General features: G+C 45.5%; 1 protein-coding gene across 15 annotated transcripts in view; it reads right to left on the reverse strand.

Moving 5' to 3' along the window:
* Nucleotides 1-8,653: 8,653 nt before the first annotated feature.
* The window catches only part of Znf536 (zinc finger protein 536), a 455,136-nt gene continuing 436,945 nt past the window's right edge, over nucleotides 8,654-26,844 (reverse strand). For 14 of the 15 annotated variants that reach the window (XM_031386226.1, XM_031386229.1, XM_031386225.1 and 11 more), the window contains one exon: nucleotides 8,654-11,655. In XM_031386226.1, coding sequence (XP_031242086.1) covers nucleotides 11,411-11,655 — 245 coding nt within the window. In that variant the 3' untranslated portion in view covers nucleotides 8,654-11,410. The remainder of the gene's footprint in view (nucleotides 11,656-26,844) is intronic. The other variant, XM_031386238.1, reaches the window with a different exon arrangement.

Genomic DNA, 26,844 nt, shown 5'->3' on the forward strand with positions numbered 1-26,844 from the left:
CTTCTCTTCTTCTTCTTCTTCTTCTTCTTCTTCTTCTTCTTCTTCTTCTTCTTCTTCTTCTTCTTCTTCTTCTTCTTCTGCTGCTGCTGCTGCTGCTGCTGCTGCTTCTGCTTCTTTTTCTCCCTCTCCTTCTCCTCCTTCTCCTCTTCCTCCTCTATGTGTACTGAATATAAGTGTACTTAAAAGACTTATTTTATTATTTTTACTTATCTGTGTGTATGCGCCTGTGTCTACACAAATGCAGGTGACTGGAAACAGATGCCAAAAGGGGACATCAGAACTGGAGTCACCAGTGGTGAGCTGCCTGAACTATTCTTCTAGGAACTGGCCCTGGATCCTTTGAAAGAACACTGTGTGCTATTAACACTGGGCTATCTCTCCAGCTCCTCTTTGGTCTCCCCCTAATGCTGGGTATAGAACACAAGAACTATATTTGTGCTAAGCAAACTCCTCTGACACTTCTGGGATTTTTTTTTTTTTTGAACTATCACAAATTCCTCACTATTCCATTGATGACTACCAAAAAATAATTGGCTGGAAATTTGTATTTGTTCAATGTATGTTTAGTGAGGCCTTGTGTTTTCCTAGGCAATGTTTCTACCAGGGCTTTAAAAGGCAGAGCAAGGGAAGGCACCCCTTTCCCTGTGTAATGGAGGACAGTAGACCAGAGGCATGGAAGAGAGAAAAAACAAAATGACAAAAAGACAAAAGCAAGGTGCTGATTCTGGTGTAAGGTCAGGAACCCTGGACTCCATTGACAGAAGGGACGGCGTGACAAACATGATAACGACAAGGAGAAACCATGTGAACTTTTCTCTGGAGTGGGAACAGGTTTGGCAAGTCTAGAGTATAAAAATTCAGTTTGGCTTTGGTGGGTAGTCCTGAGAGGGCCTGATGGGTGAAATTAGATAAACCAGCAATAGCCACATCAAGTAGGGCTCGCAAAGGGAAAGAAACGGCATGCACACTAGAATGTGGATGTGCCTTACTCTCTTATGCTTGAGTGAAACAGGAGAGATGTGAAAGGCCGCATGGTGTGTGAATCTATGGAGATGAAACATGCAGGCTACGGGAGCCTGAGGGTTCAGAAAGCAAGCTGGAGCCTAGCAGGAACTGGGCACAGGTCTTTAAGTGTCTGGGGCTTTCTGTGGAAAGACTAAAAATATATGGCAGAGTGGCAGGCCCCAACACACTTTGAGAAGGTTGAATCTTACGCTGTGTGACTATCACCTCCAAAAAATTATGGTCTTTGTGAGTGTGCGTGCTGCGTGCGAGCGTGCGTATGCACAATGTGTTTCAGACCCGTAGCTTTCAGGAAGGTCTTGCAAACCCCTTCTTTCCTGCTAAAGTCTGCTCTCAGGCCAGAACTGTAGTCTGACTCTACTACTACTACTAATTTCTTAGGCACTTCCCAGTTCCATGCTCAGTCCCAACAATCACTTCTGTTCCTGGATTCTGCAATGGGAAGCTAGGACCCTCATCTCCTGTCCTTGGCGATGTCCCTAGCACAATGTCACAGGCAGTTCCAGCCAACTAGCTGCCCCAGCACTGCAGGGATTTGACTCCTGATAACAGCAATGGTGCCCAGGAAGAGACAATCACAGGAAGGAAACCGCAGCGATTTGAAGACAAGCACAATTAAGCATCAATAACTTAGTGTGCGTGGATTGAGTGGGCTGCTGGGGTTGCCACGGGACCCCACGGTGATGTCCTCACCCAAAGACTGTGCCCTCGGGATGGAGGGTTCAAGGCTCCACCTCCCAACCCTAGTGGCCAGCTTTTTCTGTTTCTTCTGAGCCCTCCGAATCACCAGACTGGTTAACAGGTTGCAGCTGGTCTTTGCCTGGGACACCTGCCTCTGGAAGCACAAAAGCCCGATCGCTAGGCCATGCCTCACAAAGTGCACAGCCTGGGCCACCTTGCTAGCTGCTCTGCCAAGTACCGGACTTTCGATACTTGACAGAGACCGGCCCCATTACTCCACCCTGGGCTGCAGGGGGAAGGAAGTAAAAGCTGAAAACAAAACTGCCCAGCAGACAGCTTCCACGTTGGGCTGGTTGGCTGGTTGCGGGGGTTTCAAGGCTCACTTCCTCCAGGCTTGAAAGTGAAATCCTGTCTGGGAGAACTCCACCAGGGAAATGGCCCTGGGGTCCCACCAGCTCCGGAAGTTACTTTTGTGTTTTTTTTTTGTTTTGTTTTTGTTTTTTTTTCTGGTATCTAGTAGATTAAAAAAAAGAAGAAGAAGAAGAAGCAATGCACAGAGCAATGAGATTAGGCTAGGCAGCAGTCAGGGAAATAAGTCAGCTAGGTCTGTTTTGCCAATCCTTATTTCTTAGATACAAGCCTGTTGTACAGAACTTGTTTCTTCCAGGCTATTTGCCTGAATGGGCCACCTCAAAACCATTTTGTAAACAAAGAACTGGGCAGACGCTGTCTGATGGTGTCACGGACCATGCGAAGGTGCGGCAGTTTGGACTTTTCTCTTTCTCGACAATGCATCCTTGTTTATTTTTTTAATGTGACCTCTGACTCTCAACTGTGCCAGCCCCTTTTCCCCTGGGCTTCCTTGATTTTCAAGAAGCAAAGATGACATTTCAGACACATTGCAACGGCCAACTTCCCAACCCAGGCCCCATTTCCACTGGGAACCCCTCCCTTCAGCTCTTGGGGGATACCAGGTAAGTGGATTGATGGAGCGGGCTTTACCGCCTCACCAGACGAACTTCACATAACCCCGTGCATAAATAATCACATGTTTTATAAATAGCTGCGGACAAGAGGCTGTAAAACAACAAAGATATATTTGTGCCTTTATGTCCTAGGAATATTTCCTAAAACGACTGTTTTATTTGGTGTGGGTTGAATGGGGGGAGTGTGTGCGAATACATTAACAGTCTCCAAAGTTTTTCCCCCACCCCTCCCCCCAAGTCAGGCCAGCACTGTAGTTAGCAAATTGATAAGCTTCCGTGGGCAAGCTTTATTCGTTCTGACACGAGCCTATGACACTTTATAAAAAGAAGTAATCCAGAACAATCTCTAGGTAATTAACACCTAGATAAACAAACATAAATTTCTATATTGCGTTTATTTGGACTACCACTCAAATATGCGTGAACCATGCTTTTTTAATTAAAAGATAAATCCATGTGACACTTAGCCTCAAACTTAATTATTCAGCATAGTATAATAAAAAATAGAGCCCATTAAATGTGTCTTACACTGTATTTCTGTATTAACAGCAAAAACAGTTCGGTCTGGGATCATTTAAATTTTCCCCCTCCCCTTTGCTTGTGAGTTCCCAGTTCACATAAGCTTCCCTCTCCCTCCTGTCTCCGGCCCCTCCCACCCCCAACATCTCCCTTTTCTCTCAACACCAACAGGTGAAGAGATTAAAACCCTACCCAAACCCCTACATGGAATGCTCAGCTGGGCGACATTTTTAATATCGAATTACAAGAGGCATATTTTTTTTTCTTCCCCATGGAAGCATAGCTCTCATCTGGTGGAATGCGCCCCAGCCCATCTTGAAATGAAGATCACAATATTTAATAGTAATTTCCTTGAGCTTGTGCTTACAACCCACCAGGTGAGGTTTGTGTAATATACTGTTGCCATGCAGATGTTGAACGGAGGAGGAAAGTGTACAGATCCCAGGCTGCCAGAGACAGAGGGATGATCATCTTTTGGAAAAGTTTCCTGATGCAAAATGGCCTTGTGATGTGGATCTAAGGCTCAGGCGCTTCTGCGCGAAGGGAGGGGAATCTGTGCTGGAGACATTGCCCACCTCACAATGGATCAGCCTGTCCAGGGAATGCCCAGACACCATGTCCAGGGCCCACGTCCATTGCCAGCTTTTAAGTCTGAAGCAGAGGTGCTGTGGCAGGGAAGAGACCATCCCGTGTCCCTTTGCCAAAGCCTGTATTTGGAGTCCCGTGGCTTCTTGTGGCACACGAGACAGACTTCACATCGTATTCTGGGTCACTGATAGCAATGCGTTTGGTTTAGCCCAGGCAGGTCTTTAGAGGCAGTGGGCTCAGACTCTGAATGACCAACTATTTGAGTTTTTCTGGGACTGTCACATTGGAAGTCTTATATTGGGGTTTGGGGACACTGCATTTCCAAACAGTGAGTCACACCTCTGTAATCTCCTTCAGCACAATGTTACTGTCACCTCTGGCATATCTGTCCACAGAAGGAGCTATTTAAAGGGTGGTACATTCTGCAGATGCCCTGTTTACAGGCAGAGCTCAGCTCACCTCAGTTGGGGGTGAAAGAGGCCATCTGTCTAGAGGCCTAGAGAAATGAATCTAGGGATCTGATGCCTTCTTCTGCCCTTTGTGGATACCAGGCATGCCAATGGTTACCAGCAAAACACCAGTCCACATAAAATTAAGTTCTTAATTTTTGGAAGAGACTCTCGATTGGGTACCAGAGACGCCTACCTCATTCTCAGGAGATAGAATGGCCAACATAGATGGTTACTTACATTCTCTCTGATCAGGCCGATTGTCTTACATTGACTCTTAGCTGAGCTGAGTTCTGCCTATAAGCAGGGCATCTGCAGAATGTACCACCCTAGGATTCCTGACCACAGTCCCTTTGGAGAGCCGCCTTCAGATATGGTGGCATGTCTCTGGTTCTTCCATGGGAACTGGTATACCTGATCCAGTTTACACCTGGGGATGGACTTGTGTACACTTTTTTGTACTTTTGTGCACTTGTGTTTTCCATTTTGCAGATGGAATGGTGGATTTGGGTAACTCCTGGAAAGGGAGGTCGAGGCCTGACTGGAAAGCCCTTCCCACACTAGGCTCTGTGATTGGTGCTTCCCAGTCTCTCCTCTATACCATCTTACCTTCTCCAGAGTCTCCACCCACAGGACAGCTCCTTTCTTTCTAGACTCTCACCTTTCTGGTAGTTTGTATCTATTGGTGTGATTGTTTGTTTACAGTCTCGTTTCTTCCTAGAGAGTGATCTATGCAACAGCTTACAGCTATATTTCTACATCCTGTCCATGGGAAGTTCTAGAGAAATATTGATCAAACAACTGGGTAAAGGCCAAAGGCCTATCTGACCTCAGTACCAGCCTTTCCCCATGGTATCTTCTTCCCCAGCCACATGCCCGCTCCTTCTGAGAGCCCAGACAGAGAAATTGGCAAATACAAACTGCAGTGCCTGTTCCCTGAAGAATATGAATGTGGAGAACGCTTAGCCAGATGTCACACAGGTAGCCTTCCCACAGCACTGGGCTGGGGCTGAAGCTCAGGTTTGTTCTAGCAAGACATTCACTCCCCTTCCCCAAGTTTATACATAGTTCCTGGGCTGGAGAGATGGCTCAATGGTCTGCTCTTCCTGAGTTCAATTCTCAGCAACCAAATGGTGGCTCACAACCATCTGTAATGAGATCTGATACTCTCTTCTGGCGTGTCTGAAGACAGCGATAGTGTACTCACCTATACATAGTTCCTGATGATGACCTGGGCGCCAGCCCACCTGACTTCAGAGTGCTTTGTGAACTGGCATATGACCCCACACTTGAGTGCACTCCTTTTCACCTCTTCACAGATACAACCAGGGAACCCAGAACAGTTCAAATATTCAGCGTCACACTGGGGAGATGGCTCGGTGGCTACAGAGCAAACTTTTTCCAGAAGGCCAATGTTCAGCTCTGAGCACCCACATCCTGCAGTTCATAACCACCTGTAATTCCAGCTCTAAGGGGATCCAATGCCTCCTTCTGGCTTGTGAGGACACTACATGCACACATGCACATACCCACATATATACACATAATTATAAAAATCAATCAATCAATCAATCTTTTTTTTTAAGTTACTCAGACTCAAGCAGTAAATGTATAATACAGTTGGGTTTATCTTCAAGTCCTTATCTACCCACCCCCTCTTTACACTTCACTGACTGCCTGAGCTCTGTAACTATGTCAGAGATCAAGAATAGTTGGATGGATATGTTGGAATATGTCAACGCTTCTCAAAAAAATAATGTTTCCTGCTTCCAGTTTTATTTGTACTTTTTATAACAGCTTTATTGAGACCTAACTCACATACCATATAATTCACTCTTTGGAACTCTATAGGTTGGTGGGTTAAGCACAGTCACTAAGCAAGACTCTGTCATTGCTACCTAATTTTAGAACATTTTTTTTTATCACCTCAAGTAGAAACCTAGTTATTAGTGGTCACTGTCTGTTCTTCCCTTCTCAAAGCCCCTGGCAACTCCCTGCCTCTGAACTTGCCACCTTTGGATACTGCACATAAAGGACAGCCAATATGTGCTGGCTCCAGCAGTGCTTTCAAGGTTTGCCTCTGCTGTCTCACCAGTAGGAGCTTTATTCATTGCTACAGTGTAGCAATATTCCTTTCCATACACTGATACTTTCTGTTCATTCAGCTCATAGATTTTTATTTATGTTTTGTCTGAAATATATCTGTCTGTGCCTTCAGAGGCCAGAAAACACCAACAGATGCCAAAAACTGGAGTTATAGACAATTGTGAGCCACCACGTGTATGCTAGGAATTGAACCCAGGATCCTCTAGCAGAGTAGCCATTGCTCTTAAATATTGGGCTATTCCTCTACCCCCACTGTTACACAGAATCTTTTTCAGCAGATTTTGAACTAATACGGTAAAGACACACGATCCTGGTGCTTAGCCGCTCTCACGAACTCAGAAGACCTGGCATTACATTCTTCATTGGGATGGTTTGAATGATAAGAGCCCCCATTGGTTCATATATTTTAATATTTAAATCCCAGTTGGTGGTGCTGTTTGGGAAGGACTCGGACCTATGGACTTATTGGAGGAGGTGTGTCACTGAGAGCAGGCTTTGAGGTTTCAACCCCATACTATTTCAAGTTAGCTCGCTCTCTTAGCCTCATGCTCATTGGTCCAATGGTGAATAGTTACCGCTCCAGCACCATGCCTGCCTGCTTATTGCCAGGCTCCTCACCACAATAGGCATGGACTATATAACCTTCTGACACTGTAAGCGCCAATAATAATCTTTCTTGTCTCAGTCAGGGTTCCTCCTCACAACAACAGAAAAGCAATTAAGACATTCATGGAGAGGGTGTGCAGATGGCTGGGGGTAATGGCCCCATTCAAGGGATGGAGCCTCTCATTTCTGCTGTGTTCCCTAACCATAGTAAGGACTTGCCTGTGGGTTTCAAGCCCGCCATGCATGTGGTTGGAGCAAAAGTTACACCTCATCCAACCATCCACAGCCCTTTCCCCCAGTGGGCTCACCTACACTATAAACTCTTAACTCACCCGCAAAGTCTGCAGTGATGCACCATCGGTACTGAGGGCAGACAATTCCACCCAAGAACCTCGCATCCCATAGAGACTTCCAATGTGGGCAGGTGAGTTTGCTGGCACTGATTCAGAGCGCCCTCCCGTGGACAGAGTTGCAGTGTGCACTGGATAAAGCTTGCATTGGAGACAGCACATCATAAATCAAAAGGAAGCTCCACCCCTCATGTGGTGGACGCAGACCAGTGTCTCTTCCTTCTGGAGACCCAGGTGTAACAGTTATCCATGTGTGATTCTGCTCCAGTCCCCCAAGAGGAAGAATTCAGTCCCCTCTGACTGTTTGGAGATAAAATACTTCCTTATATATAATAATTATTTTCAAAGACTTGTTTAGTTTTATCCTATCATTTTACATATGAGTCTGCCTGAATGTATGAATGGATGTGCAAAACTTGTATGCAGTTCCTGTGGAAGTCAGAAGAGGGCATCAGATCCCCTGGAACTGGAGTTACAGATGGTTGTAAGTCATCATGTGGATGCTGGGAATTGAACCCTGGTCCTCTGAAAGCACAGCAAATGTTCTTAACTGCTGGACCATCTCTCCAGCTCCCTATTTGTTTGTTTGTTTGGTTTGGTTTGGTTTACTATAAAGAGGAATAATAGATCACAGTGCCTTAGGTGCCTTGTTAACTACTATGTTATAAGGAGCCTGGATATTTTTACAGATTTTTTACCTTACAGAGAACCCCATCTGCAGCTTCTGTCCTCTAAGGAAGCAACATCCATACATGCACTTGGACAGGCCCACACAAGTGTGTGTGTGTGTGTGTGTGTGTGTGTGTGTGTGTGTGTGTGCGTGCACTACCAAAAACTGGAGGCCAGAGACTCTGCCTCAAACAAGCAAAACAAACAAATGTAGAAATAAGGGATAGAGCACTGGCTGCTCTTCCAAACGACTTGGGGTTCAATTCCCAGCACCCACATGGCAGCTCACAACCATTTGTAAGTTCAGTTCCTGAGAATCTGATATCCTCTTCTCCCCTCTGTGGGCACTGCATGCACATGGTGAACAGATATACATCCAGGCTGGAGACCTCCTCCCCCGTGTGTGTGTGTGTGTGTGTGTGTGTGTGTGTGTGTGTGTGTGTGTGTGTGCGTGTGTGTGTGTGTGTTCCAAAAGCCATGAGGTTATCTGCTATATGGATTATAACAGGTCATTTTTTATAAGTGGAGTCTGGTCAAGTTTTGCCAAAGACTTTACGAGCACAGAGAAGTAGGTTTTATTCTTTGTAGGACTCGGCAAAGATATACTTTCTTTTTTGGTTTTGGATTTTTGTTTTGCAAAGGTAGAGGTTTTACTGCATAAAACACTGGATAAAACTGGACTGCTTCAAAGACATTTTATTCCTAACAGCAGAAAGGAAACAGTCATCGCTGAAAAAAACAACTTTTAATACTTTCTATACCAGAATAAAGTTCTGTCAACTGATGTATTATAATAATAAATAATGACCAAGAATAAACTTTAAATACAAAGTGTTCTACTTGTTACAAGCATAGCGACAAACTCCTCTACTCTATGATCTCAGAGTTCCTCCAAGATAGAATGTAGACAGGGTTGGGGACAGCGTCACAGACTACAGAAGTCACGGGGGAGGGGCTGAGGTGTGCAGATATGAGAGCCTGGTGACACGCGACGCTGACACTGCATCACAGAGGCTGCCACGGGCTTATGTTACAAGTCACAAATGTTCCGGAAAGAAAGCCTGTGTCAGAGGGAAAGGAGGGTGGCTAGTAGGACTGGACAAAATGGGATCAACACACACGCCACAAAGAAGGGGGGGGGGGTGTTCCCAGTGTCACAAACAGAATTATTGCCTGTACCATCTGAAGATGCTTGGGGGGGAGGGGCACAAAAGATACTGTACCAGCGCCAAAGTGCTAGACACGGAATGTGGATCTCTCTCCTGCTCCTTTTTTTTTTCCACTTTTTTTTTCCTTTTTATTTATTTTTTTTAATTTTATTTTATTGTTTTAAGTTTTCTTTGCTAAGATACCACAGGTGGGCAAACACACAGAAAGCAAGCCACTGGCACAGTCACCAAACACAGCAGTGCAGTTAAAACCCTAAATGCTTACTACGGTCAGACGGTTTTTTTTTTTTTTTCCACCAGCGTCTCCAGGCCTCCTGTGGACCACAGAGACAGCCACAGTCGATCAACTCGAGTTAAGTAAGGCAGTGAGAACTATTCTAGAGAAGGGGAGGGGAAGTAAAAAAGGAAGAAAGGAAAGAAATGAAAAAAGAAAAGAAAAGAATACCAGCAAGAAAGCAGCTTGCTTTATGCCAGATGGGTCCACGCTGCCCAGCGGCCTCATTCCCAGGAAACCCAGGTCGGATGACACCCTTTTGACAGCATATGCAAACCGGATTCCTTATTAGCCTGAAATTCAGTCTCAGGATAGTGCTAAGAATTTTATTTACATTGATTGCAGCTTAGTATTTTTGTAAACTGCTATAGGCAGAGTTGAAGTTTTTAAGGCCCTGGGGTTTTATAGTGTGCTCCCAGACTAAAAGGAATTATTGACTTTTTTTTTCTCTCTCTCTCTCCAAGTCTAAATGATTTCGTTTTTTGAAGTTAATACCTCACTACGTCTCCGCCATCACAAGCAACGGTACCAATTTCGTGTCACTCAAAGGAAGTGTGTTAGAAGGCGGGGACTTTTACAGCATTCTAGCAGATTCCGGAAGAATCCTTCTGGGACTTTTCTTAGATCCTTGTTTTTGTTTTTGTTTTTGTTGTTTTGCGAGCTGTGTTTCCTTGTCAACCCTCAAAATCTCCTTCAGTGCGGTGCAGAGCTTGATAAAATTTGAGTGTTCAAATCACTATAATCTACAAAAATACAGAACACATTTGCTTCAAAGAAATGAACATTCTAACTCAAACTGTTTTCTTCATTAGTGACAGACATCTGGGGTTTTAGATTCATGTTTTAATACAAGTTATTGTCGAAGAGCTCACTGGAGGAAAAAAAAAATCTTGCTTCATGCCCACAACACTTAAAAAGTAACTTATGAAAGAAGAAATCTGGTAACAAGGGCCAGGGTAGACTTCATTCTACCCTGAAAAGAAATGTTCCAAAACACAATCTAAAGTGGTCTTCCCGTTAGCAAAGGAATTGCGGTCGGTCACCAGAACTTTCTACAGAGAGTAGATTTGCTCTGGCTTCCTAATGTCAGTTTCTAAAATGTTTCCTACGATTTGTTTTTAAAAGCAAATCTTTTCCTTCATCCAGGCGTTTGCAAACGGACAACCCAGGACAGAAAATAATAAATGAAATGCATGTCTTCCCATACTGCAATTTGATCTAAAAAAAAGGAAAAAAAAAAAGGAATGACTCATCAAAGCTGCAAAGGACATTTGTCTGCAGACACTTCCTGACCACTGACTCATCTGGCTGTGGTTTTTTTTTTTTTTTTTTTTTTTTTTAAGCACACTTTAGATTACCATCCTCTACAGCACTGGTCAGGCCTGGCACTCCCTGACTGCATGCCCGGGTGCCGGCTAGGATTTCTCCCAGAGCGCAGAGTGACACCATGTGAATTGATTTTCCCTGCAGTGACCGCCCCAGTCTGACTGGCACCTCAGCTGCCTCCCAGCTCCTCTCATTAGGATGGTGGCGAAGGACAGCAGCTGGTGTCAGATTATAGAGGTGTTTTTCAGAAGGAGAACACAGACCCTTCAAGGCGACGCTAAATCGCTTGAGTTGTTGGTTTGTTGTTTGTTTTGTTTTTGTTTGTTTTGGGGGTTTTCTGGACAAAGATGACTTTTGGGTTAGAAGGTCCTCCAGCTTTTGGAGCTTGAGGGTCATGGGGGCCGTTTCTAAAATCACTTTCTCCCACCTGCATTTCTTGGAAGTTCTTGTTACTGGGTAACAGTGTAGCAGCCATGTTCAAGGGCTGGGGGGATTTTTTTTTAATATATATATAGATAGATATCTTTTAAAATTCTTTTAAATGTTCTATACACTAGTGAGGGGGTGATACGTGATTTCCCCCTTGGAATGCAGTTAGCAAACTGGTGAGCCCAGATGCATGATTTAAAACTGTAGAGAGGAGTGTTGCGGTGGGCAGCTCTGCTCAGTTGCCTTCCTCCTGGCCTTTGCCTCTCTCCTCAGTGAGCTCCGCAAAGCTCCCCGCCTTGACAGCCGCAGCCTCCTCAAAATTCCCAGAAGCCTCCGAGTCAACCCTGGAACGTTTGAACCTGCGGTCGGGATACTGGCTGTTGTCAAAAGGCATTCGATGGACGCAGAGGACGTGGGTCTTCAGGTTCCCCTTCTGCGAGGCACTGTAGGGACAGTAGTGACACTGGAAAGGCCTGTGACCTGTTGGGAAAAGAGAGTGTCCAGTCAGCAGTGTATCACACCTCAGTCACCATCCCGCCCTGAGCCTTAAGACCAACACAACATCGCCCCAATCGACAACATCACAGCCACCTAGCAGAACTAAAAAGAAGGGGGAAGGAATGCAGCCTGTTAGACACATCGACTGAGACTCCGACCCCCACCTCCCCCCAATTCTGACCAGAATTGTCAGTCTTGACTTTCCAGAAGAGAGAACAGAAACCATTCAATATCTAGAACCATTTCAGTAAAATTAAATGTTTACAGAACAAGAAATGAAGCAACCTGTCCCGTTTTTCACATTTATTTTTTGCATGTGTGTATATGTGTGTATATATATATATATATATATGTATATATATACACACACACATATACACACATATACACACACATGTGCCCTTAGACACAGGCACTCATGCCACAGAGTATGTGTAGATATTAGAAGACTACAGTGGGAGCTCCTTGTCTCCTTTTGCCACATGGCTTTTAGGAATCAACTCAGACTCTCTGACTTGGCTGTAAGCATGATTACCTGCTGAACCATCACCAGCTTATGTCCCAGTTTTTTTATTGACAGAATTCAAAACTTTACTTACAGATACTGAATTCTGATGTCAGGTGATATGGAACAATCTCATCTAAGGTCCCCACCCACCCAACCAGGGTTTTTGTTTTTTGTTTTTGTTTTTGTTTTTGTTTTTGGTTGGTTGGTTGTTTTTTTTTTTTAAGTAAAAACAGAGAGAGAGAGAGAGAGAGAGAGAGAGAGAGAGAGACCACAAGTAGATTTGACCAGTTAACTACATATTAATGATTTTTAGATACACCCAAACCCATTACGTTTCTATAGTGAGTATCCATATTCAAGTCTGAGGATAAAGCCACTGCTGTTATACATCCTGATCTCTTTACTAAGGTCAGACCAAGCATGAGGAGTAAATGTGTTTGGAAGGGTAAGGGAAAGCGAGGCCACACAACCCTGCTCTAAACAAAGCTGTAAGGAATAACTGAGCTGCACAATTTTAGAAGTTGGGAGGGTCAGGGAGGACAGCAGGGACCACATGGATCAGGTAAATGTCAGCCTGAGCATTAAAGAAGTAATGTTTAGGGGTGGGGGTTGGAGATGGCTCCAGGGTTAAGAGAACTGAGTCCTAGCACTTCCAGAGGACTCTAGCTCTGTTTCCAGCATCCAAATTGGGCAGTTCATAACTGCCTATAACTCTATATCCAGAGAATACAACACTCTCTTCTGGCCTCTTAGGGCACTGCACTCACATAGCTCAGAGACACAGACACACAGAGACAGACACACATACACACTAATAATAATGATAATGACGATGATGATGATGATGATGATGATAATGATGATAATGATAATAATAATAATAATGGAGACTTGAAAAGAGACTTGAAGAGTGACTCCAGAAATAATAGTTTTCTAGAAGAGCTCGCATGTGGAACTGCAGACAGATTCTTGAATTCTTAAGGAAGCCTTTTGATCCTGCAAGTGTGATCTCTCTAGGAACAGCAGTTAGCACTTTCTGCCATCTTGAAAACTTAGTGTCTGCTTTGGGAAATAACAATGGATTGATTGAGTGGCGTTCCTCTCATGCCAGCAAGGTGTGTGTGTCTGCTCCCCAAAGCTCAGAAGCTGCACCACCCTGCTTCAGAGAGGAGCCCAGGGCCCAGACTTGCTTGCTTAAAAAAGTAAACCAGCAAGTAAGGGGACCAATCCTCCATCAGGCAAAAGGCAGAAATGGGATGTTTTCCTGCACTGATCACAGAAAACAGTTCTATGTATTCCAAGGAGCTTTCTCTCATTTGCTCATTCTCTCTCTCTCTCTCTCTCTCTCTCTCTCTCTCTCTCTCTCTCTCTCTCTCTCTTTCTCTCTCTCTCTCTCTGTCTCCACTTCCTTTCACCTTCCTTTTCACACTGGGATTCTCTGTGTAACATGGGCTGGCCTTGAACTCCCTATTCTCCTGTTCCAGGCTCCCACTGCTGGGCCCACACTAGCACATCTGCCCAATGATACGATCTTGATTCTCTTGCCTGTTTGGATGGGTTTTGAATCCAGCTTTTCCTATATAGCTAGGACTAGCATTGAACTTTCTATGTCCCTACCTCTCTCTGTCTCCCGAGTGCTCTATCCTCCTGTCAGAGACCTGTGTTGCCTTGTCTGGCTCTTCTGCTTCTTTCTCAGTGGTCTTTGGCAGTGTGCTCCCTGCTTCTCTCAAGACCAGGGGTCTCCAGGGCTAACTCCTCCTGCCTGAGGGGTCTCTTACTTTATCATGCAGAACCACTTGTGGTATGCAACAGCCCTTGTCTGTCCTGTGAGCCTGGGAGTCTCAGAAGCATCCATACACTACCACTTTCCAGCCTGTGCCATCAGAATGCACACCATGTGGAGAACATCAATCTGGTATTTCTTTGTCCCAGATCCTTACTGGCTACCAATCCCAAAGGGCTAGTCAGCACCCTCATGGATCTGCCTGGGGGGCTTTCTAGGCCCTTTCAGAACATCCTCTCTGGGTTATATCAGACAGCTCAAATTTCCAGTGTCTGCATCCTATCTGAACCTACATCTCCTTCAAGGACAAGATCAATTTCACTATGAAATGGATCCCCTGGGGAAAGGTCCCAGGTTCCCAGACTAGAGCCACAAACTCTCAACATCCCCAGTGCCCCTAAAGTACTCAAATCTTCCTGTTTCATCTGGCCTGGGCTTAGGGAAATGGCTACAAATCCTGGATAGAGTTTTTGCTGCTTTGCTTTTTATGGATGTAGTAACACAAGGCTTCAGGTGGCCAACTTTCCACCTGCAAGAGCCATTCTGCAAACTCTTAAATGTTGGGAAAAAACACAGGAAGGAAAAAAATACATTTGCCTTCTGCCCTTCCCAACATGCTTCAGAGGAAGAATGCAGAGAACCAGCAGCAGGACTGGCCCACCAGCGTGATAATTGCCGCCTGTGTTTCTGCCGCCTGGTTCTACCCTCAGGGCTTGGCCACCTTCCCATGGAAACAGAGAAGACCCTGAGTGGGAGATGTGAGACTAGCATTGCTTCTTATTATTAGCATATATTAATTGCATGAGCTAATTGATTTCACAATGAGATTTTCATAGATGCACATCCTATACTTTGATCATACCCTCTGACTATTAACCTCTCTTGTTCCCAACACCTCCCGCTGGCCACTGGTTCCCTTCCCATTCTCAAATACACCCCTTCTATGTTCATATGAGAGGGACACTTTAATAGATTTCCATTTGTACATGGGATGCCATTGCTCTTCATCATGCAGAATGTGGGATCTAGACGTAGGGCTAAATCCTAATGTTTCTGTAGTTTGGATTTTATTTGAGTGTGTCCCCCAGTGGCTCATACATTGTGAGCCCAGTATCTGGTGTGGCAATGTCGAGAGGTGATAGAATCTTGATGAGCCAAAGTCATGTGGAATTTGATCTGGTCACTGGGGAGGCTTTCCTTGGAAGGGATTATGGAATCCTAGTCAGCTTCTGGGTGAGTGAGTTATAACCCTGACCCATCAGTCATGAGATCACTCCTTCATGGATATGTTCCTGCTAAATGCTATCCATCATGTTGTGATACTGCCAGTGGCCTTTACAAGAGCCAAACAGAAGGCAGGCCTGCTCTCTTCGATCTCCAGAATGGTTAGCTAAGTAGACGGCTCTTCTTTATATAGTACTCAACCTTGAGAAGTTTGCTTTAGCAAAGGAAATCAGACTAAGATAGACTTCGGTGTCCTCTGGGAAACAACTGGGGAGGCCACAGTGTGTCCACTTCTCCTCCCTTACTGGGACTCTAAATAGGGCCAGGTTGAGCGTCAGTAAGGTTCGGTAGATTTTTGACAAGCAATCAGAATAACACTGAGTGCCTAAAACCCAATGATCCAATTCACAAAGCCGCCATCCCTGGATACAGTAAAGGTGTGTCCAGTTCTCAGTGAAAAATGACCCATTCTATGAGTGGAAAGCTACAGAGCAGGAGAAAAACCAGCTGACCATTAGTGCCTGTCAGTGCTGGAGCAGTTGGGGATCCTCCCTGAGGGTGCAGGGGCTGGGTCTAGGGGGTGGCTGAGCAGTTAAGAGTGAGCACTGCATCTGCAGAGGACCTGAGTTCAAGTCCCAGTTCCCATGTCCAGCAACTCACAATCACTTGTAATTCTAGCTCCAGGGGGTCTTACTCCCTCTTCTGGCCTTCAAGGCCACTGCACTCACGTGCCTAAACCTGCACACAGATAATTTAAAATAAACATTTAAATTACAAAGTAAAAGCAGAATTCAGGGGGAAAGGAGACAACAGGAAACTTCAGAAACACTTTAAAGTTTCACCCAAAGCTTCTCAGACTCTGGGTGACTCATAAAGATCTGGAATCAAGTCACCGGTGTAGTTATTATAACTGATAGTTATTACCATGGCATGAAAAGTTTGGGGATAGAAGAAATTCAAATAATATGCTAATCACAATTTTAAAATGAAATGTGTGGTAACCCAGAGGCCAGCAGACCCACAGACACACTGAGCAAACACCACTGACTCTCTTTACAAATCAGCCTCAGTCACCAAGACACGTCAGAACCTTCAACACAATACTTGAACGGCCAACACCTTTCATTGTATCACCTACCGATATTGTTAAAATCACTCCATTGAGGATCCCAGTCTCCAACCTTTGGATGCTACCTTCCTGCAAACCCTGTCCCCTCTGAGGCGATGCCTCTTGAGCTAAGGCACAATACACAGAGCCTTGGATATCAGCTCACTTTGCAGGGAGTGGCTTTGCGCATTGGCCAACTTGACACAAAAGCACTTAGTTCACTTTCCCCACCAATCAATTTTTTAAATATTCATCATGATTTTATCCTATGGTTACATTCCGAATCTTGATTTCTTGGTAGAGACAAGGATGATGGACGATTATTCTGGTAGATTCGGATACTTCCGTGGTCAAACCATTATTGGATTGGTTTGCTTTTTGAACATCGGTGAAATGGAATCTGTTTGCAAATGCATCTGGAGCTCTGAATGCATTCACTGGAGGGGTCAGTCTGAGCAGTACTAGAATTTCAAGAACTCTAGGTCATTCTGCAGACTTGTAAGTAAACATTTATAGATAACAATAGCAGCTTAAGACCCCAATGGCCTCACTCACTCCATGACTCTTTGTAATCATTTCTGCACATTTATCCTCCAAGTTGAACTCCATGGAAGTTTTACCAAGAAGTCATATTGCTCCCACTGTACAGATGGGGAAGTTAAGACCCAGCCAATCTGAAAGATCTGCATTCAGACCAAGTTTCCAATGCATACAATGTACTCTGAATCTTTAACTCCTCAAATATGTGCAGGGACTTCCCTAGTTAGTTTCAGCTGTTGACTTCATGCAAACTAGAGTCACTCAAGAAGAAGCAACTACAATTGAGAAATTGCCTTCATCAGACTGCCTTGTGGTCATGTCTACAGGGCTTCATTGCTAATTGGTGTAGTACAGCATGACCTGTTGTGGGTGGTGCCATTGCCCAGGCAGGTAGCTAGGTCTGAGCTACATAAGGAAGCTAGTTGAGACAGTCAAAGAGGAAGTAAGACAGATAGCAGATGCCTGAAGAAGCCATGCAATGCCAAAAGAAGAATCAAAGTGTATAAAGTTTATCTTCCTGTGGTCAGATCCTTGATTCTCAAATGAAAGATGTCCTTGCTCAAGACATTCTTAGACACTCTACCAATTTCTGAATCAAGCCAAATCCCAGTTTCTGTCTCCATCGGCCTATTTGAGGCCCCTTATATGGAACAGCCTCATGTATGCTGATGTCTGTTGTCTTTTGGTGAAAGAATGACTTGCAAAGGGTTCCAAATAAGCCACACAGTAGAGAACATGACAGAATACATCACTGTGTACATCCAGGTCTCTCACTTAGACAATAGAAGGGTCTGAGAGGCACCACTCTGCCTAGGAGCCTTCTAATCTGTCGCTGAGGTAGATATAGAGAGATCAAAAACTTTACATACAAATGGGGCACCTTACTGACAAAGATGAAGTTGGTTGAGGCATCAGAGGGACAGGGCCGTCCCTCAGTTGCCTACAATCTTCCATCTATCCATAGAAATAGTGGCCAAGGTACTCACACTACTGTAGGAGACCACACATGAGCTGATGATTCTGGGGTCTACAGGTATTCATGAGCTGCAGATAATGACTACCAATCTCTTAAAAGTACAGTTGAAAGTGATATGTTCCAAGTTGACAGGAACCAATGTCAGTGGATGCGTTTCATTGGAATGAAGTTTGACAAACACAGGTTGAGGCTTGCTGAGCACGGGACTCCTCTGCTCAAAGGAGCTCCTGAAGATTGTAAGACTGGAGACAGCCTGAGTCCAAACAGCCTTGTGAGACTGCAGTTTACTGTAGGACCAGTAGGGATTCTAATAAATCACCCAAGAGGCCATCTTTCCACTCCTCTCTCCCCTATCCCTGAGATTGTCAACCCCTGGCCATATAGGATGTCCCTCTGGTCTCTAACTGTTCTCCACTGCTCCTTCCCTTGAGGCCTTTGCATAGCTTTTCCCCACCCTCCCAGTATGGAGTTCTTCTTTTTCTTCCTTCACCTTATCCTTCTGCATAGGATACCTCTGCTTCTAGAATGACTTCTTGATTATTCCAAACCCTCCATGGTGGCAGTCAAACACATGACTTCAGTCCCACTCCTAACATCAGTAGAACAAGTAAAATGGCCATGCCTGCTACTCTCCAGGAAGACTAGCATCACCATGAGGACAGGGACCCTGCGGTTTTGTTGAGGGAAGAGTGGTTCATTTGCTTGCTTGCTTGCTTGTTTGCTTGCTTGCTTGCTTGCTTGCATGTTCTGATATTGCTGTTAGCCATTACAACATGATGCAAGATCATCACAGACATCAGTATTTTTCTAGCAGAAGAAGATATGAATGAAGCACATGAGAGAAGAGACAGCAAGGAAGGGAGGGAAACACAGGACCACTGAGGAGAGAGAACAAGAAGAGGGTAGCTCAAAGTGGGAGATGAGGTATGACACTCTGAGGCCACTGGGACATCATCTCATGGGAGAAAAGAGGTGGCCAGCCCTTCCTAGTACTTCAGCATCCCTGCAACCTAAGCCACCCCAGCCCTTGTCTGCCAGAGTCGGAGCCCCACACTGGAATGGCCCCCCGTCAACCCCCGCCTACCTCTCTGTACCTCTTGCTTTGAGGCCATCAACATTTCCCATCACTGCCACGCGAAAAGTAAGTACATCGTACGTTAATTTGTATTGTCACTGCACTGTAGAGCCGTGGTAAAGAACACATTCATTTTTAATCCACTATGAATAATATATAAATATGTATACAGTGTGGAGGGTCAAGAGGGGTGAGGAGAAAGCAAGCAGTACATTGTTTATAGTGAAAGTTGGGGAATGAGATATTTTTCTTACTCACTACGATGGAAATAACTATTCTTCCCCTACACCTAAGGGGGAGAGGAAAATGCCTGCCCTTGAGGGGCCATCCATTAGTTACAGTTCAGCAATGGGCAGCAGCTTCAGAGAGCTGTGGCTTGGTGCTTCCACACCTTCTGAATGGATGGCTTCTCTTGGATGTAGGGCAGACGTGAGTGGATGGGTGAGTGGGTGGTCGGCCCCTGGCATTCGCTAATGAACACACTCTTCAGAGCATACTCAAAGCAGTCGCCTTTGTTGATTGGTTCTCCATAAGACAGTAAGGGGCAGGGGTAACAGGAAGATGACTTCCTCTTTCACAGGTATAGAAGCCTGAGCCAAGGAGATTTTTGGTCAAGCTGATGCTAAGCACATACTCATCTCTCTGACCACTCCAGATGCTGCCTGCAAGCCCTTTTTTTCAGAAGATTCTCTACAAATATATTCCAGGAGGTGTTTCATAAACACAATGAAAGTGTGTGTGTGTGTGTGTGTGTGTGTGTGAGAGAGAGAGAGAGAGAGAGAGAGAGAGAGAGAGAGAGCTCATGTGCATGAACACAGAACAGGTCCCATAGAGTTCTCTAGAAGACCACCAGATCCTTGCACTGAGCCAATGGGACACCACTGGCTCAAGAGAGACATTCATTCTTCCATGTGACAGTTGGTCTTGAGTGTCAAGTTGATGGACTGAGAGACAGGAAGATTAGCGAGCATGCCTCTAGGCATGTCTTTGAAGAGATTTCCAGATCCAATTAGACAGTGAGTAGTCTGACTTAATCAGTGACTGAAATCACTGATGGATTCATGATTTGACTAGATAGGTGGTGGAGCTGAGTCGAGTATGGCTTCCTAGGAGGAAAATGACCATGCAGAAGTGTCCTCAAGAGACTCATCTGGCCCCTTTAGTGACTGCCCTGCTCTGCTTCCCGTCTACTATGAAGTGAATGCCTGGAGTCTACAATGCTATACCTGTGTGATGGATCCAAACTGTGAGCCAAAATAAGCCATTCTTCCTTTAGGCTCTCTCAGGTACTTTGGTCACACAGCTACAGCTGAGTATGAGTATCCACAAACAGACAGGCTCCCACTGTGGACTCTAAACTCTGTGGATGCACAATCTCTGTGTAAAACAGCAGCATCAACATGGAACCTACTCCCACCCTTCCTCTTTCCTTCTTTCTCTGTCTCTTTTGTCTGCTGCTGCTGCTATTGCCATTGTGAGACAGGCTCTGCCCATATAGCCCAGGCTGGGCTCCAACACACAGCTCGTGTTCCCAAGTGCTAGGATTATAAGCATGTACCACTATACCTGACTTGCCACATACTTTTAATCATGTCTGGATTATTAAAAATGCTAAGAAACCTTACAAGTGCCTACCACTCTTGCAGTTCTGTTCACAGCACCCATATGGGGTGGCCAGCACCTAGAAGTCCAAGATCAGAGGTTCTAATGCCCTCTTCTGGCCTCCAATGAGCACTGTACTCACATGTACACACCCGTGTGCACTCGTCTTAAAATAAGACGAGTCTTTAGGAAATAATGGATATAATGAAAGTGGTACGTGAACAGCTGGTATACTCTGCTGTTTGGAGCATGGCAGGAGGGAGAGATCTGTACAGACACAGTCACCAAAGGTCCAACTACACAATAATAAGTGAGACACCAGGTAAACAAGGGTATTCAAGAGAGACTGGAAGATGAGATGAGTTGGGGGAGGTATGTACAAATAACCACTTCATTTTCATGGATCCTTCACGGTGCTCAGTATGTACTTAAAAACACATCTTGGGTTGTGAAACTTGGCAGAATTCCCCCCTCCCTGATATGTTCAGTCTACCTGCAGATGTGTGCCTAGCCAATCTGAACCTCCAAGTAACTACATTTCCATCCTGCACCCACATCAGGGCGCTGTTTTCTAAAGAGAGCAAGGGTGGAGTGGGGAGAAGCAGCCTTCACAGCTGTCTCACACAGGGTGGAAGTCTTGGGAAGATCTGCCTCCCATAGGTATAAGGAGGCTGATGACAATACAACATCATCTAAGCCAAAGCCCACTGGACTCCCAAAACAACATTTTTCACAACACATGCCAATAAAGTAGGAAAATGGCTTTACCTACAGAGCCAACTAGGTTGTTAGACAATCAGCTCCCCGGAAGCACAAGTGCCTGTGCTTGAGGGAAAGCCATGGGGCAGAACGCTAACTGCAGGTTCAAGGACAGGTCTGGCCTCTGAGGTGGTGGTCTAGTTTTCCCTGGCTGCCCTGTCTTCTGGAATTCCCAGTCTTCCTATTCTCTTTCTAAGCTCACAGCTTTGACCCTGATGTTGTGGTCTATGAGGATCCTAGTCTAGAACCCCTAGAAGATTCTTGTGCCATGTTCAGGTCCAGCAGCAGGCTCTGGGCCAGCAGGGTGATGAGGCTGCTCAACTTATACAAACAGGGACTTCCAAGAAGAGCTGCTTCCTTGGTTGCATATATTACACTTCCTAATTTTCCCCCCTAATTCTGAGTAGGTAAGAATGTTCCAATCAGGTATGTAATTCATGTTTTCCATTTTCAAAAAAAATATTCTTTCATCTAATCAAAGACGCTAAAACACTTTGGAATAGTACAAATAATTTCAGGTTTTAAATTCCAAGTGATTTGGGTTTTAATTTAAAAGGCTACTCAAAAGCATATTCATTTTAAAAGTGGAGTCTTATCCAGGTGGTATCTCATTGGCAACATCACCGAGAAATCATGTTTAGCTTAATATACAGACAGACTATGGGTGTGTTATATAAAGTATCCCTGCATATATTTTTTTGTCATGTTCCTACAGATCTTTTATGGTATTTATCATCCAAGGGGACCTAGAAAGGTTGAAATTGATTTCTAATGCCATTCTCAACAAAATATTTGGGGAGGGGGAATGGGGGGGAAAAGGGGAGATCTCACTCTCTTAGTGAGGTCACAACCCCAAAGATTCCCCAATTTCCCACATCATAGCACCTGTGACCAGGAGTTCAAAAGCAGGCCTGTGGGGGAGCATTCCAGAGGTACACCTTAACAAGCCCCTTGGAGAAGTGGCTGATTCTACAAGGACTGGAGAATATACAAGATGATCCCAGAACATTTGGTGCTGTGAAATAAATTGTTGCTTTTTAAAGTCTCCATTAAAAGGTGCATGAGGGCATCTCAAAACAGCGTGGAGCCAGACAGGAGCCCTGAAGGCTCAAACACAGGACATTTTCAACAACAAAGTAAATAATATCGCCTCAAATCGTAGCCTAATGTGTAAAATAAATATCCACAAGTCACACTGACATAAATGATTGAATCAGTACATATGTAGGGAAGGATCTGCAAACGCATATTGCAAATAATTCATGTAGACATTGACTACTGAGGGAGGCAGAGACAGGGTCCCATCCTGAGGTGTGGGGTGTCTGGCACATAGGAGGGGGCAGCGCTACTGTGCAGAACTCGAAATGAGCACTACCTTAGGCGCTCAAGGTCACAGTGGCAGGCATCCTTGATTAGGTACAATAAGGACACTCTGGGTTTGTCATCTTTCTTCCCCAAACCCAGAGCTCCAGTCTAAACATGAGAAATTACAGCCGAGGGATATCTTACAAGGCACCGTCCTCAAGACAGCCAAGGTGATCACAGACAGAAGATCCCGAGACCTCACAGCTCGGAAGAGTGGAGGACGCATGACAGCTCCCACAATGTGGTCTCTGGAATGAGAGCTCAGAACAAAGCGTGGACATTGAATGAAAGAAAGACAAGGCAGTCTGAGTAAAACACAGGCTGACTTAACAGCAGTGTATCAGTATTGGTTCATCGCTTGTGATGAATGTAATCCAGTAATGTATAAGACATTCAGGATAGAAGGAACTGGCTGAGAGACCCGTGCATCTCCTCACTACCTGTGTGTATGTTTTGTTGATCTAAATCTGTACTAAAATAAAAGGCTCACTTTCAAAGTTCTCTTATGTACCATCTATCATTAGCTGCTGATGAAACCTAGAGCTGATGTTGCATAGCAGAAAAATCCCAACACCTAACTTCGGGCAAAGACTACAGCTAAAAGTATGGTCCTGGTGTAAGAGGCTAGCAGGTAGGGCTGGTGGAGATGGCTCAGTGATTAAGAGCACTCACTGCTCTTGCACAGAACAAAGGTTGGGTTCCCAGCACATCTGGTGTCTCCCGATCTGATACCCTCTGGTCTCCAGGGACACCTGTCCATACATATACTTGGGCACAAGCATGTACAAATAGTAGAAGGGAGTATACGATAATAAACCTGGCAGGTGCAAATTATCCTGATAAGACAAACTTGACGGGGGGTTGGAGGGAAGAGGGTGTCACATCACCCCTACCCCAGATCTACTACCAAGGGTCAGAGGAGGTGTCAGCGTTGATTGAGCCTTAGTAGTTTTGATTACTGAATCAAAGCAGTTTAAAAGTGGAGGCTCTCAAGTCATAATCAGACCTTGTCTGACTGGGGCTGTGAGTACCTTTTGGAAGCCACTTCATCCCTTGAATCTCGGGGATGTAACATGGGCATTATAATACTGATAAAAGTTAAGACACGGGTTGGTTTGTAATTTAGGTGGACTGAGAGAAATTCTGTAAAAGTCTTATGAGCATGTGGCTCATAAGAAGAGTCCAATAAATCTTTCCTGGGTGTGGTTAGGATATCGAAACACTTCCTTTCTGAAGTTCCCATGGAGGATGGGGACTCTGAGACTCTGAGAGGATGCATGTTTGGCCAGGGATACCAAGCCTGAGACAGATCGCAGCTTTGGTTGTGTAGTCGGAGCTGAACTGATCATGGCCATCTCCCTGTAGCTTCGGGTTCAGGCTAGGAAGAAATCCAACAGGAGAAGCTGCAGAAAAGGGTCTTTGACTAGTGGGGATGTTGCCAGGCACAGTCTACAAGAGTCCAGACCACCCTGCCTACATTGCAAGCCACCCTGGACACTGCAAAAGTTCCCTGACTTGCTCCCTTCTCCCTCACACTCACCCCCACCCCCCACTCTGTTCTCTGCTCTCTTCCCAGGCAGCTTCAACTACCATGCCCAGACCACTCCCTGTGGTTCCAAGTCACACCACATTTATTTGTTTGCCTCGGGCAGCCATGGTCTGTGGAGCCACCAGCCTGCCTGGGTGGTCAGCCGGCCGGCGGCATGCGCTCCACAGCCACTATTGATCTGGGATCTTAAATCATCCCCGGATTTTATGAAAACATTTACGTTTATCATTAAATAACCTTCAAAGGGTCGATGAACTTACTTTCTTTCTTTCTTTTTTTTTTTTTTTGAAGATTTTCAGATGTGTAATATAATAATACTCTAATGAGACTCTGGGTTTGTCTCTGGGCAAGTGCATTTAATATTGAAGGAATTGCTAAGAGAGGCCACATGAAGGAGACATCAGCGTCAGGGTGAAGTGCACCCCAGGAGCAGGGCAGCTGACGGCTTCCACACCTGGCAGGACACTTTGCTGTCCGTAGCATGTGGGGATGTGGAGACTGTGCTAAGCATTTTTGAGGTTCACAACCTTAGGAGAAAAGAAAAAAATGATTCAGAGCTATATGCTATGACTCAAACACAGCTATCTTAGTTGTTTTTATATTGTTTAGTATATTTTGATTTCAAGATATTAAACAAAATAGAGGCACTATTCAGAAGGCAGAAATGAGAACGATTCTAACATCAGCAGCTGGAACACCTGCTAGTCACGCCAGAGTCCCTCAGCCTTCTCCATGCTTAGCGGACATGGATATCTAAGCCCTTGGACAAGCAGAAGGAATTCCTGAGAGGTGCTAACAGCCAGCCCTGTGCTGGGTAAATCCTGCTAAAGAACCACCAAGACCACAAGGCCAACCGGCTCCTTCAGAGTAACAGGGAGACCACTCAGCCCTACCCATCTGCACCCGTGTGTACACCTCCTCCCTGGCCATTCTTAGGTCCCTGCTTCCCCATCTTGCTTCCTTTGCATGGCTGTCTAACTTACAATCGATGTATACTGCTGCCATTGGCTTATAAAGGTGTCCCCTCTTGAGGCTGGAGCCCCCAGTGAAGCTGTCACAACACCATCTCCCCCTTATAACCCATGAGCTCCTCTTTCTTGTCAAAGGCATGAAATGAGCACCTGAGTATATCCTACCTGGCAAAGCTTCCAAACTTATGGGTGCCTCCCTTCCCTGGGGAGGCTGGAAACCTTAGCAGATCTGCTCACAGTAGTGGCTGGATAAAGAAGGAAGCTGGAGGCCTCCCTGGGCTGACCCTTATTCTTCACTTTAAGGAGCTGAGGAGAGCCTAGTGGGGGTGAGAAAGGGGCAGACCTTGAACAATCTTTTTTCTGCTTCTGGCCTCAGGGAGCTCATAAACTCCACCTTGCTCTCCTCTCCTCTCCTCTTCTCTCTGCTCCTCCCCATGATCCTGGCTAGCTTCCTTCCTTCCTTTTTTCTCCAAGGTTGGCTTTCCTAATGGGTGACTGTGGTGTCGTGGTGTCCTGCAGGTGACCACACACACACACACACACACACACACACACACACACACACACACAGCCATCCCTGCAGACTATCCCTGTAGTCTGTGTTAACATCCTATGGATTGCTCAGTCAGCTTTGTTAGTTTCCTCTCAGGAAAAGTCCCCAGTGTCCTGTGGCTGGGTCACTTCTGTTCTGCTGGTCCCCAATCTCATGGATAGTACTCTATGTCTTGGTCAAATTCAAGTGTACTGTGCTCTGTAGGTAGGTGTTGAGGAGTGTGGGGGGAGTTCATTTTGAGGGGAACTGTGATAGTGCCACCTTCCTTGACCCCATGCCTCATAGCCCCAAAGCTACCCTATGCAATAGGGTTGGTCACCTGTGGTCTCACCACTACTACAAAGTCTCTGGAGCCACTCTACACCCCCCCACACACACTTTTTTTTAATGTCCCAATACTATTTTTGAAAGGGTCTAGTATGCTGCCTATGTTAAAAAAGATACACACACACAAAGCCAAACAAAAGATTTCATACGAAAATATGGTTTTCCAGTTTCCCTGGAGAAGTCAGAAGGTCCGGTAAGATCCTCCAGGAGGCAGAGGACAGGATAGCGCCTGCCCTGCCACCCCTGGAAGGCATTGTTTGTGCCCATCCAGGCTCGCCAGCATCAAGGCCCTGTGTGCAAGCCCGGCCTTACCTTGCAGTGAGTGGGTGGGAGGGGTGAGGGGCTTACATCCTTTTCTGCACCAGATGGGCCTCATTCCTGTACACACCCAGTGAAACAAGCAAGTGGGTGGTCGTAGCCTATTCGTTGGCTTCCTGTTTTCCATTGTGTCTCTGAAAATGAACACACATCGGCTCTTCCTTCTAGTTTCTGGTTTGTGGTAGAGTTTAAATGCAGGAGGGGGAGACCAATATGGTAGCATGGCTTGTGCCAAGGGTGTGCACTGCATCCCATTGGAAAGACATGGCGGTCAGAGGGAGGGGACAGCTCTAACACAGTAATTAAGACAGCAGTTTTTCAAGGTTATCTTCAAGAATCCACGACTTACACACAGCATTCATCAAGGCTAGCACATTTCCTGCAAAGGGGGGGGCTGCGGATGGCACCTCTCTAAAAACTGGGGTCACCTCCTGCCAGGTGTGATGCCATTCTAGGTCCTGGGGTCGGAGAGCGTGTGAGAGAGAATCACAGACACCCTTCTCCATAAAGGAA

This window comes from Mastomys coucha, unplaced genomic scaffold, assembly GCF_008632895.1.
Source record: "Mastomys coucha isolate ucsf_1 unplaced genomic scaffold, UCSF_Mcou_1 pScaffold21, whole genome shotgun sequence".
Lineage (NCBI taxonomy): Eukaryota > Metazoa > Chordata > Mammalia > Rodentia > Muridae > Mastomys > Mastomys coucha.